The sequence below is a fragment of the Nyctereutes procyonoides genome, unplaced genomic scaffold (assembly GCF_905146905.1).
Source record: "Nyctereutes procyonoides isolate TBG_1078 unplaced genomic scaffold, NYPRO_anot_genome, whole genome shotgun sequence".
Lineage (NCBI taxonomy): Eukaryota > Metazoa > Chordata > Mammalia > Carnivora > Canidae > Nyctereutes > Nyctereutes procyonoides.
In genome coordinates, this window is record NW_026575125.1 from 69,056,820 (window position 1) to 69,069,482 (window position 12,663).

Below are 12,663 nucleotides of genomic sequence, written 5' to 3' on the forward strand. Positions count from 1 at the left end.
TAGAAAATGATTGTGGGGACTATGGAAGAGAGGGAGTCCCCGTCAGAGAGAGAAGCACACAGGGGATTGATTACATAAGGAAAACAGTTCCCCAAAGCCATTGTCTAGGAAAATGAGAATGGCTGATTTTCAAAAGTTTTTACAACCAAGGGGGCTCAGAGAGTGGAGTTTTAGAGTTCTGTACATAGCTGGTGTGGAACCTGGTGTGTGCTGCAGTGTTCCTGAGGAGAAGAAAGGCAGAAAGCCTAATAACAACCTGCACAAACTGAGGATCCCCTGAGACACACTGGGAGAGATGGTTCTCCCTTCTTGTAATGCATCTGGGAGGCATGGCATTGCCTCTCCATGGATAGAAGAGCCAGCTGGCCCCATTACCCTCCTACACCCCTCAGCATAAGTGTACAGACACCTACTGAGGGCAGCTAAACTGGACACTGGCTCTTTGCTGCACTTTACTCCGAAATCCATGCCCCTACTCTTTTGTGCCACTGCCCTTCTGGAACAAACCTGTATCAGTCCCAACACAATGAAACCTGACCCTAAAGGACTGGAATCAGACCCTAAAGTTTGGAGTTTTTAAACTCAGCTGGCCTGCCTGAGATAGAACACAGGTGCACTGTGCTGCCAGGTGGACAGATGACCAGGACACAGACAAGGTGAAAGCAGGGATCTAGGGATTCCTGGGACACACAAATAGAGAGTGTTCACTCTTCTGGGAGGGCTTCCGTGGACAATGGCAGGCACGAACTCACCTCTCCAATAGAAGAGGGGGCTGGCACCATTTCTCTCCCCATTCCTCCAACATAAATTAACTTCACTAACCAATACAGGGCCAATAGTGTCAGCCTAGACTGCTTACATCAAGCCCTGGCACTCTGCAGGTGCTTTTATTGATCAAGTGTGCCTGAGAACCAGAACAATGGGCTCCTGCCCCAGAAGACCAACACAAACCTACACATCATATCTACTGACCATAGAGTTCTTCAGAGCTTCACCTCTACTGGAAACAACATCAGGTCTCTTGTAGCAATCAGACTAGAGCACACCTAGTTAAAACTTCCCACACTTTGTCCAAACCAAACACTCCCCACTGCAGGCAAGGGGAAACTCTGCAGAGGACTGACCTGAGGGAAAGAACAGCCAAAACACAGCAGCAGAATGCACACAGCACACACCAGAGACACTTCCTGAAGTGCCAGGACCTGGACAGTATATGACCTCTTCTTAATAAAGTCATTACTCTCAGGAGCAGGAAACATAACAGGCTTTCCTAACACAGAGAAGAAGACAGAGACCTAGACAAAAGGCCAAGATGGAGGAATTCATCCCAAAGGAAAGAACAGGAAAAGACAACAGCCAGGGATCTAATCAAAACAGGTATATGTAATATGACTGATCTAGAATTTAAATCAATAATCATAAGGATATTACATGGGCTTGAGAAAAGCATAGACCAGGGGGTCCCTTACTGGAAAGATAAAAGACCTAAAAACTAATCAGGCTGAACTGAAAGATGCCATAACTGAGACATAAAACTTCCTGGATGTAATGCCCACAAGGATGAAAGAAGAAGAGGAACAAATGAATGATACAGAATATAAAACTATGGAAAATAATAGAGCTGGAAAGAAGAGGGAAATAAAAGTGAGAGTTCGCAAATGTAGACTTAGGAAACTCAGTGATTCCATTTTAAGCATAATAACATTTGTATCATAGAAGTCCCAGAAGAAGAAGAGAGGGGGAAAGGACAGAAGGTTATTTGAGGAAATTAGAACTAAAAACTTCCCTAATCTGGGGACAGAAACACACATCTAGACCCCGGAGGCATGGAGAACTCCCATCAAAATCAACAAAAGTAAGCCAACACCAAGACATCATAGTTAAATTTGCAAAATATAGAAATAAAGAAAAACTCCTACTAGCAGCAAGAAAAAAGAAGTCCCTAACTTACAAGGGAAAACAAAATTAGCAGCAGGTCACTCCACAAAAACATGGCAGGCAAAAAGAGAGTGGCATGATATATTCAATGTACTGAATACAAAAGACATACAGCCAAGAATATCCTATCCAGCAAGGCTGTCATTCAGAATAGCAGGAAAGATAAAGAGTTTCCCAGACAAACAAAAACAAAAGGAGTTCATGACCACTAAACAAACACTGGAAAAAGTATTAAAGGGTACCCTTTGTGTAAGAAAGACTAAGGGATCCCTGGGTGGCTCAGTGGTTTAGCGCCTACCTTGGGCCCAGGGCACCATCCTGGAGTCCCGGAATTGAGTCCCACGCTGGGCTCCCAGCATGGAGACTGCTTGTCCCTCTGCCTGTGTCTCTGCCTCTCTCTCTCTCTCTCTCTCTCTCTCTCTCTCTCTGTGTGTATGTGTGTCTATCATAAAAAAAAATCCTTAAAAAAAAAAAAAAGAAAGACTAGAAGTGACAAAGACTAGAAAGGAATGGAGAAGATCTCTAAAAACAATAAAACAAGTAATAAAATGGTGCTAAATTCATAGCTATCAGTAATCACTCTGAATGTAAATGGACTAAATGCTCCAATCAAAAGACATAGGGTATCAGAATGAATTAAAAAAAAATACCCATCTATGTGCTGCCTACAGGAGATTCATTTTAAACCTAAAGACACCTGCAGATTGAAAGTGAAGGGTTGGAGAACCATTTATCATGTTAATGGATGTCAAGAGAAAGCTAGAGTAGCCATACTTAGACAAATTAGACTTTAAAGCAAAGACTGTAACAAGAACTGAGGAAAGGCATTATATCATAATAAAGGGGACTCCAACAAGAAGGCCTAAAAATTGTAAATATTTAGCCCCCAACTTAGGAGCACCCAAATATGTAAAACAATAACAAACATAAAGGAACTCAGAAAATAATACAATAATAGTAATGGACGTTAACATCCCATTTACATCAATGGACAGATAATCTAAGCAGCAAATCAACAAGGAAAAAATGGTTTTGAATGGGCCAGATGAACTTAACAGATATACTCAGAGCATTTCATCCTAAAGCAGCAGAATATGCATTCTATTCAAGTACAAATGGGACAGTCTCCATAATAGATCAAATACTAGGTCACAAGTCAACCTCAAAAAGTACAGAAAGATTAAGATAATGCCATGCATATTTTCCTACCAAAACCCTTCTCAAATTTGAGGTCAACCACAAGAAAAAACTTGGAAAGACCACAAATACATGGAGGTTAAAGAACATCCTACTAAGTCTAAGTCCTACTTAGACTGCATTACTAAGCATGGATCTCCGTACACAAAGAGCCCAGAGTTTGTTACATGTGTTCAAAATCTCCCTGACCAGTGTTCCCCGAACCCCTGCACCGAGGGGACACAAGTCTGCCAAGACCTTATGGGCAACTTCTATTGCCAGTGCCGAGCCGGCTGGGGGGGGCGGCTCTGCGACAGAGATGTCAACGAGTGTGGCCAGCAGAACGGGGGCTGCAACCACATCTGTTTCAACAAGCCGGGCAGCTTCCACTGTGCCTGCTACAGCGGCTACGCGCTCTCCCATGATGGCAGGACCTGCCAAGACGTGGATGAGTGTGCAAATGGAGCTGCCTGCGGGGAGGCGCACTGCCAGAACCTGCCTGGCTCCTACTCCTGCCTCTGTGATGAGGGCTACGCATTCAGCTCCCAGGAGAAGGCCTGCCGAGATGTGGAGAGTGTGCGGAGGGACGCTGTGAGCAGGCCTGCATCAACTCCCCAGGGGGATACAGCTGCCACTGTGATGGATGTGGAGGCCTCAAGCTGTCCCCAGACATGAACACCTGTGAGGATATTTTGCCCTGCATGCCTTTCAATGTGGCCAAAAGCATGAAGTCCTTGCACCTGGGTCGCATGTTCAGCAGAACACCCGTGATCAGACTGCGCTTCAAAAGGCTACAGCCCACCAGGCTGGTCACCGAATTCGACTTCAGGACCTATGACCCTGAAGGCGTCCTCTTCTTTGCTGGAGGCCATCAGGACAGTACCTGGATCGTGCTGGGCCTGCGGGCTGGCCTGCTGGAACTGCAGCTCCGCTACCATGGTGTCGGCCGTGTCACCAGCAGTGGGCCTGTCATCAACCACGGCACATGGCAGATGATCTCCGTGGAAGAGCTGGATCGGAATCTGGTCATCGAAGTGAACAAAGACGCTGTCATGAAGATCGCGGTGGCCGGGGATCTGTTTCAGCTGGACAGAGGGTTGTACCACCTGAACCTTACCGTGGGAGGCATTCCCTTCAAAGAGAAGGACTTGGTCCAGCCTATAAACCCCCGCCTGGATGGCTGTATGAGGAGCTGGAACTGGCTGAATGGTGAAGACACCACCATCCAAGAGACTGTAAAAGCAAACCCCAAGATGCAGTGCTTCTCTGTGACGGAGAAAGGGTCCTTCTACCCTGGGAGCGGGTTTGCCTTCTACAGCCTGGATTACACTCGGACCTCGCTGGACGTCGGCACTGAAGCAACCTGGCAGATAGAGGTCATGGCTTGGATCCGCCCCGCCACTGACACGGGAGTGCTGCTTGCGCTGGTGGCTGGTGACCACGTAGTGGCCCTCTCCGTGGCCCTGGTTGACTACCACTCCACCAAGAAACTCAAAAAGCAGCTGGTCATCCTGGCTGTGGAGAGTGTCACCCTGGCCCTGATGGAGATGAAGGTGTGTGACGGCCAGGAGCACCAAGTGGCCGTGTCTGTGCGGAAGGATGAGGCCACCCTGGAGGTCGACGGCACCAAGAGCCAGAGCGAAGTGAGTTCTGCGGGACTGCGGGAGAGCCTGGCCGTGCTTGGGAGACACCTGCAGGGCTCCGTGCTCACCTTCGTCAGGGGACTGCCAGATGTGCCTGTGACCTCAGCGCCAGTCACGGCTTTCTACCGTGGCTGTATGACGCTGGAGGTCAACCAGAAGGCGCTGGAACTGGACGAGGCCACCTACAAGCACAGTGACATCATGTCCCACTCCGGCCCCCTGGTCGAGCAGGAAGACGGGAGGCCTGTCTCCCCAACCCACCACATGAGCAGCTCTGGACACCGCACTCCCACAGGCCGAGCTTCCTTCCAGACTGCTTTCTGCCTTGTAACATACATGTATATAGCTGAGGGTACTGCTGTTAGCCACCAAAGCCACAGCCCCGACCCCGGATCACCCTCCATGTGGAGGACTGGCACATGCCAGAGCAGACCCAGGGAATAGTTCTCTGTTATTTTTATTTCCAAATGCTTCTTTCTGGCCTAAAAATATGGAAAAATAAAATATTTACAGACCCTTTTAAATGGATCAACCAGGAAATTAAAGAAAAAATTCAGAAATAATTGGAAACAAATGAAAACGAAAACATGATGGTACAAAACCTTTATGATGCAGCAAAAGTGGTCATAAGGGTGAAGTATCTAGCGATATAGTCCTACCTCAGGAAGCAAGGAAAATCTCAAATATGTAACCTAACCATACACCTAATGGAGCTAGAGAAAGAGCAACAAATGAAGCTTAAAGCCAGCAGAAGAAGAGAAATAATAAAGATTAGAGCAGGAATAAATGATACCCCACCCCCAAAAAATAGAATACATCAATGAAACCAGGAGCTTGTTCTTTGAAAGCATTAATAAAATTGATAAACCCCTAGCCACACTTATCAAAAATAAAAGATAAAGGACTCAATGGAACAATCCACAAAAACAGGGACTGAATAGGTATCATGATGACACTAAACTTGTATCTTTCAATAGTAACTCTGAACGTGAATGGGCTTAATGACCCCATCAAAAGGGGCAGGGTGTCAGACTGAATAAAAAAGCAGGACCCGGGATCCCTGGGTGGCGCAGCGGTTTGGCGCCTGTCTTTGGCCCGGGGCGCGATCCTGGAGACCCGGGATCGAATCCCACATCGGGCTCCCAGTGTATGGAGCCTGATTCTCCCTCTGCCTGTGTCTCTGCCTCTCTCTCTCTCTCTCTGTGACTATCATAAGTAAATAAAAAAAAATTAAAAAAAAAAGCAGGACCCATCTATTTGCTGTCTACAAGAGACTCATCTTAGACAGAAGGACACCTACAACCTGAAAATAAAAGGTTGGAGAACAATTTACCATTCAAATGGTCCTCAAAAGAAAGCAGGGGTAGCCATCCTTATATCAGATAAACTGAAATTTATCCCAAAGACTGTAGTGAGAAATGAAGAGGGACACTATATCATACTTAAAGGATCTATCCAACAAGAGAACTTAACAATCATCAATATATATGCCCCAAATGTGGGAGCTGTCAAATATATCAATCAATTAATAACCAAAGTGAAGAAATACTTAGATAATAATACACTTATACTTGGTGACTTCAATCTAGCGCTTTCTACACTCAATAGGTCTTCTAAGCACAACATCTCCAAAGAAACAAGAGCTTTAAATGATACACTGGACCAGATGGATTTCACAGACATCTACAGAACTTTACATCCAAACGCAATGGAACACACATTCTTCTCAAGTGCACATGGAACTTTCTCCAGAATAGACCACATACTGGGTCACAAATCGGGTCTGAACCGATACCAAAAGATTGAGATCGTCCCCTGCATATTCTCATATCATAATGCCTTGAAATTAGAACTCAATCACAACAAGAAGTTTGGAAGGACCTCAAACATGTGGAAGTTAAGGACCATCCTGCTAAAAGATGAAAAGGTCAACGAGGAAATTAAGGAAGAATTAAAAAGATTCATGGAAACTAATGAGAATGAAGATACAACCATTCAAAATCTTTGGGATGCAGCAAAAGCAGTCCTGAGGGGGAAATACATCGCAATACTAGCATCTATCCAAAAACTGGAAAGAACTCAAATACAAAAGCTAACCTTGCACCTAAAGGAGCTAGAGAAAAAGCAGCAAATAGATCCTACACCCAGCAGAAGAAGAGAGTTAATAAAGATTCGAGCAGAACTCAATGAAATCGAGACCAGAAGAACTGTGGAACAGATCAACAAAACCAAGAGTTGGTTCTTTGAAAGAATTAATAAGATAGATAAACCATTAGCCAACCTTATTAAAAAGAAGAGAGAGAAGACTCAAATTAATAAAATCATGAATGAGAAAGGAGAGATCACTACCAACACCAAGGAAATACAAACGATTTTAAAAATATATTATGAACAACTCTACGCCAATCAATTAGGCAATCTAGAAGAAATGGACGCATTTTTGGAAAACCACAAACTACTAAAACTGGAACAGGAAGAAATAGAAAACCTGAATAGGCCAATACCAGGGAGGAAATTGAAGCATTCATCAAAAACCTCCCAAGACACAAAAGTCCAGGGCCAGATGGCTTCCCTGGGGAATTCTATCAAACGTTTAAAGAAGAAACCATGCCTATTCTACTAAAGCTGTTTGGAAAGATCAAAACTTAAGTGAGGAAACAAATGAGATGATGTCTATCCTTTTCCTAATAATATTTCTAAAGCTATGGCTCTTGTCCTTGTTAAGTAAATTAACACCTGTCCTTTTTCAAGAGAAAACAAAAAAAGCAAAACAGTGCCTCAGACAAATACTAATTCAACCTCAGTGACTACTTCTTACCCAAAGAAGATAGACATTAACATCCTAAAATGAATTTCTAGACAGGAAGCTCTGATAAAAGATGGGATTTCTAATAAAGCATGTAGTGGGATTAAAGCATATTTTTAGTGGCAAAAATATGAAAATTTATAACTTACAAAGGTATTTAGTTCATCTTGGATTCCTTTAGCCTTGATCCTGTTCTCTGCCAGGTGTCAGCTAATTGATATGATAAACTAATGCAGTACTAATGTGTCACTCACTCTGTACTACATAAGTGCCCTTTAAATCCAAGGCAGTGCTTTAATCCAGCAGAGCAATTCTACTGTCAAGAACTTCTTGCAGCATGGCTAGCTGATAGAGGAAATATTTTGGGGAAAGGGAGACATACTTGTACCTCTGAAAGAAAGTCATGTACACAGCTACCTAACCTGCATGGGTGTAGGATTTTTCCCCCATAAAGGACATTCTACAATTAACCTGGCTCTTGGGATCTTCTAATTCAGTTTTACAATCTTTGTTTTACAAATCTGTTTCATTTGGTAATAGCTTCCCTTGGGATATAGATCAGGGATAAGCAATGTCCTATGTGTTAAATCCTGCCTGCCCTCTGCATTTGTAATTAATGTGGTATTGGCACAAAGTCATACCCGTTTGTTTATTTATTTTTAAAGATTTTTTTTATTTATTCATGAGAGACAGAGAGAGAGGGAGAGGGAGAGAGGCAGAGACACAGGCAGAGACACAGGCAGAGGGAGAAGCAGGCTCCATGCAGGGAGCCCAATACGGGACTCTATCTCGAGACTCCAGGACCATGCCCTGGGCCAAAGGCAGGCATTAAACCACTGAGCCACACAGGGATCCCCCATTTGTTTGTATATTATTTGTGGCTACTTTCATCCTATAATGGCAGCATTGAGTAATTAGGACAGAGTCCATGTGCCACACAGGCTGAAAATATTTACTGTCCAGCCCTTTTTACAGAAAAAGCATGCCTTTATATAGAGCATGCAAAGAAGGGTGTTAAGGTGAGATTCTGATAGGGGAATTATAAAAAACAGATATAGTCTCTTGCCTGTTAACTTTCAGATGCAGTCTGTCCTTAAGAGGCATTAGATTTTGAAAAGATGGGAGTTAGGAGTTTCATTGGAAGAGATACAGTATCAACCTGGCTCTTGATTTCCCGTTTCTTTTCTAGGTGACATTACTTCTTTATATATTGCCTCTCAGGCAGAATTTCTGCATTCATCTTGCATTGTTAGGCAGAATGATTGCAGAAGTTAACCCCAGGCTTAGTGTGTGAGACCTAGGTCATGCTTAACCAGTACTCTTAATCTCACTTATGCATCTCTGGAGACAGAAGACACTTAGTACCTATGTTATAGTAAGTACATAGTATATGCTTTGTAAAGTATATTGCCCCCACCTCTACCTTATAGTGCAATACACATATAGCCTCATTAGTAGAAAAACCCTTTGTTATAGGCAAGATTTCTTGGTTTTGATTTTTGGTAGAAATATCTCCTCAGTCTATTTCTTTAGATCCCCATCCTTCAGTGTTAATTATGAGCATTACCAAGGGTCTACCCTTGGTCCTACACAATTTTTCCAGTGAAGTTCATATCTATTCTCATGGTTTGTACTCATTCCTGAGCTGCAGTCTTATTCTTTCTAGACTCAAGTTTATGGTCTCTTTGCTGCCTCTAACTAGATTTCCCACAGCTATCTCAAACTCAGATTATTCAGAGTAGAATTCATTACATCATTTCCCAACCTCTTCCCATATTCTCTGTTTTGATGAATGGAACAACTTGTTATATTCTCCCTCAGTGTTCACATATGTTCAATCTCCAGTTCATGTTGATTCTGTCTGAATCACCCTTGCTGTAACCGCTCTAGTTTTGGTGTATACTCTCTCTCCCCTGTACTACAGCAATAATTTTTTGAGTCATCATAACTTCAGTCTTAGCACCCTCCAAACTATCTTTATATCACTGCCAGATATGTCTTTCTGGCATATTGGGACATCCACATTCTTTTATTTTTTAAAGATTCTATTTACTCATGAGAGACACACAGAGAGGCAAAGACACAGGCAGAGGGAGAAGCAGGCTCCATGCAGGAAGCCTGATGTGGGACTCGATCCCGGGACTCGATCCAGGACTCCAGGATCACGCCCTGGGCAGAAGGCAGGCACTCAACCGCTGAGCCACCCGGGGATCCCCGGGACATCCACCTTCTAAGAAATCTTTAATGGCCTCTCATAGGTGACAGTAGAGTCTAATCTAGCATCCTTTTACTCTGTTTGCAATGCGCACAACTCCCTTCCACTGGTGAAATCATTTTCATCTTTCAAAACTCTATTTAATGATATTTTCTACATTGCATCTTTCCTAGTATCTCTTCCTCAACTCCAAGGAAAATTAATTTCTTCCTATTTCGCATTCTCATATCACATTGTTAATGTGGTGTTGTAACACCCCACTCATTATAATTGCTGATATGCAGATCTGCCTTTTTCTTTCTTTTTTTTTTAAAGATTTTTAATTGTTTATTCATGAGAGACACACACACAGAGAGAGAGAGAGACAGACAGACAGACAGAGCAGCAGAGACACAGGCAGAGGGAGAAGCAGGCTTTATGCAGGGAGCCCAACGTGGGACTCGATCCTGGCTCTCCAGGATCACGCCCTGAGCCAAAGGTGGCGCTAAACTGCTGGGCCACCCGGGCTGCCCCTGCCTTTTTCTTTATGCTGCGAGTTCCTCTGAAGTACATGTATCTCAATTGTCCTTGAATTTTTTTTTTTTAATACAACAGACTGTGTGTGGCACATAGAAGTAGCCGGTAGATATTTATTAGTCAGTAACTATATTTGTAACTGATAATCATGTTCCTCCTGTGATAGAGTTCTAATAATAAATGACCTTTTGTATTAAATATTTCAAAACCCTCTAGCTGTTCTCTCTCTCCTTCCTTTCTCCCTGCTCTCTCTACTTAAAAAAATTTTCATTATTGCAATGGCTCCTTTGACTCTTCAACATTGATTCAGCAAATATTTTACTAAAGTACTTAAACTTGTCTACATTCACCCCATCTAAGTTATGAAATCCCAAAATGTATAACTCTTGATTAGAGCTATCAATGGGCACAAGAAGTACCTTGTATTTACTCCATTTTATTTGTACATTCTGGTATGCAACTCATTTGTCATTATTGCTTTTTGGTTTACTATTCACTTATGACTATGACCCCTTAAATCTTCATTATTTATCCATACTCAGTTACTCCCATGCTTATGTTTCTAGGCTTTTCTTTCTTTATGATAAAAATCATTAGAGAAGGAAAATTCTTCAAAATGTACCTGATCTCTCTACCTTCCGTAAGTCTTGCCATATTCAAAGACCCTTTGAAGAGAATAAAAAATTTCACTTTTTCTTTGTTGCAGAGTTGCTTACTTTAAAGAAAGAGAAATAGTTATAAATTTCACAAGATAAAATCTAGTCTTATTAAATTTGTTAAGTATATCATAGTTTAAGAATAAGCATTCACAATATATAGAAAGTAACAATGAGATTTCATTGTACTAAAATATCCATGTCAAAAAGGCATATAGAAGTTCACATCGAAAGAAGTCAAGTCTAAAATGTGACATATATTATTACAAAGCTTTGTACAGGATGTAAAATCCAGTGTGTATGTAAACTCCCTAAATCCCCTAGTAAGTTATTTGTGCAACAAGCCAAGCCTAATGGCAAAATCCCTCTATACCAATAAATAAAGCAACTTAAGCAGAGGATTCATGATGAAGCCAGAAAACTCCTCTATAAATAATGACATAGTACCTAGGGAAGAATGACATAAAGGACAGGTCAGTAGATCATTAGCATAGTAGAAAAAGTATATTCTCATCAGTAAGTAAGCTGTGACATTTACTAAATCTAAGTCATGATCAAGGGTAGAATCACAAGTGAGATGCCTTTTACACGGTGGAATGTAGCTGCAGTGCTCCTATACACATAGAATGGTTCATTTCCCAGAGTGCAGTCACTATTACATAACAATGTCCTTATTTCTAGTTTTGGAGAGAGGATCTTAAATAATAGTATCTGTTCCAAACTCTATTCCGTCCGCACTATATTATTGTGTTCAAATATTTTCACAAATCAACTGTTTCTGGCTATACCAATTCTAGATTCATGGTGGCAAAGAGAGAGGAGACATTGTATATTCATTTTATTTTCCTGTTTATAAACTACTGACTCAGATAGATGTATCTATAGAGCCAAAATATCCTAGAAAAGAAATTGAAGAATTCCCTATGGGTTTATCTCATAACTTAGGCTCCTGGCATGTTTTTCCAACTCCACTTAGCAGCTAACTAGCTAATCTTTCAAATATGTTTCTAGAGAAAGCAGTTTTTACTTTACTTGGTTCTACTGCTTTGCCATCTTTGCTCATAAGTTCTCTTTAATTCACAGAGTTTCTTTTCTGAGAATTCAAATTCAGGCCCTATCTTTCTGACTTCTGGAAATGTGGAAGATATCTGATAAGGTTTGTCCTTTCAATAAATATCCAGTTCATGTCCATGGATACAGCTCTGTTTTTAATCCTATTTTCCCTAAGCCTGATTATCCATCTTGTGTTTGTGGTTTGGCATTTCCCAAAATTTCAGCACTTTTCTTTTTCATCAGACTTCTTTTCACTTTTTTATATATCCCTTAAACAGAGGAAGATCTAGATTTGTGAGGCCTGACCTTATAAAATTTAGGAGGAATCATTTCAGAAAAAGAATATAAAAAATAACTTTCTCTTACAAATTTACAAAAATACATACCCCGGTAAACACAATGCTAGTTCCACTCCCATGCAAGTGAAGGGTACTAATGCTTTTGCTTTATTAGCTTCATGGTGAATCTGTCTCTACCCTTAGAGTTTTTTTGCCCATAAACTAAGCACAGCTCTTTTAAAAAAAAGGCCAAACTGTCAAAAAGGATAAATCCAAGTAAGAACGATATCAAATGTGCTAATCTACTATTTATACTAAATTAACTATCACTATCTTCATTAATTAAGAGACAGTTATTACATGCCTCCTTTGTATTGGGTGC

General features: G+C 41.8%; 2 protein-coding genes across 4 annotated transcripts in view; both read left to right on the plus strand.

The window, feature by feature from the left end:
• DIAPH2 (diaphanous related formin 2) overlaps positions 1-12,663 on the plus strand; it is a 1,101,152-nt gene that overhangs the window by 841,306 nt on the left and 247,183 nt on the right. The gene's annotated exons all lie outside the window — the stretch shown is intronic.
• LOC129517630 (growth arrest-specific protein 6-like) lies at positions 3,208-5,201 on the plus strand. The gene is given in 2 exon segments (XM_055337550.1): positions 3,208-3,682; positions 3,685-5,201. Coding segments are annotated over 2 exon segments (1,992 nt in total).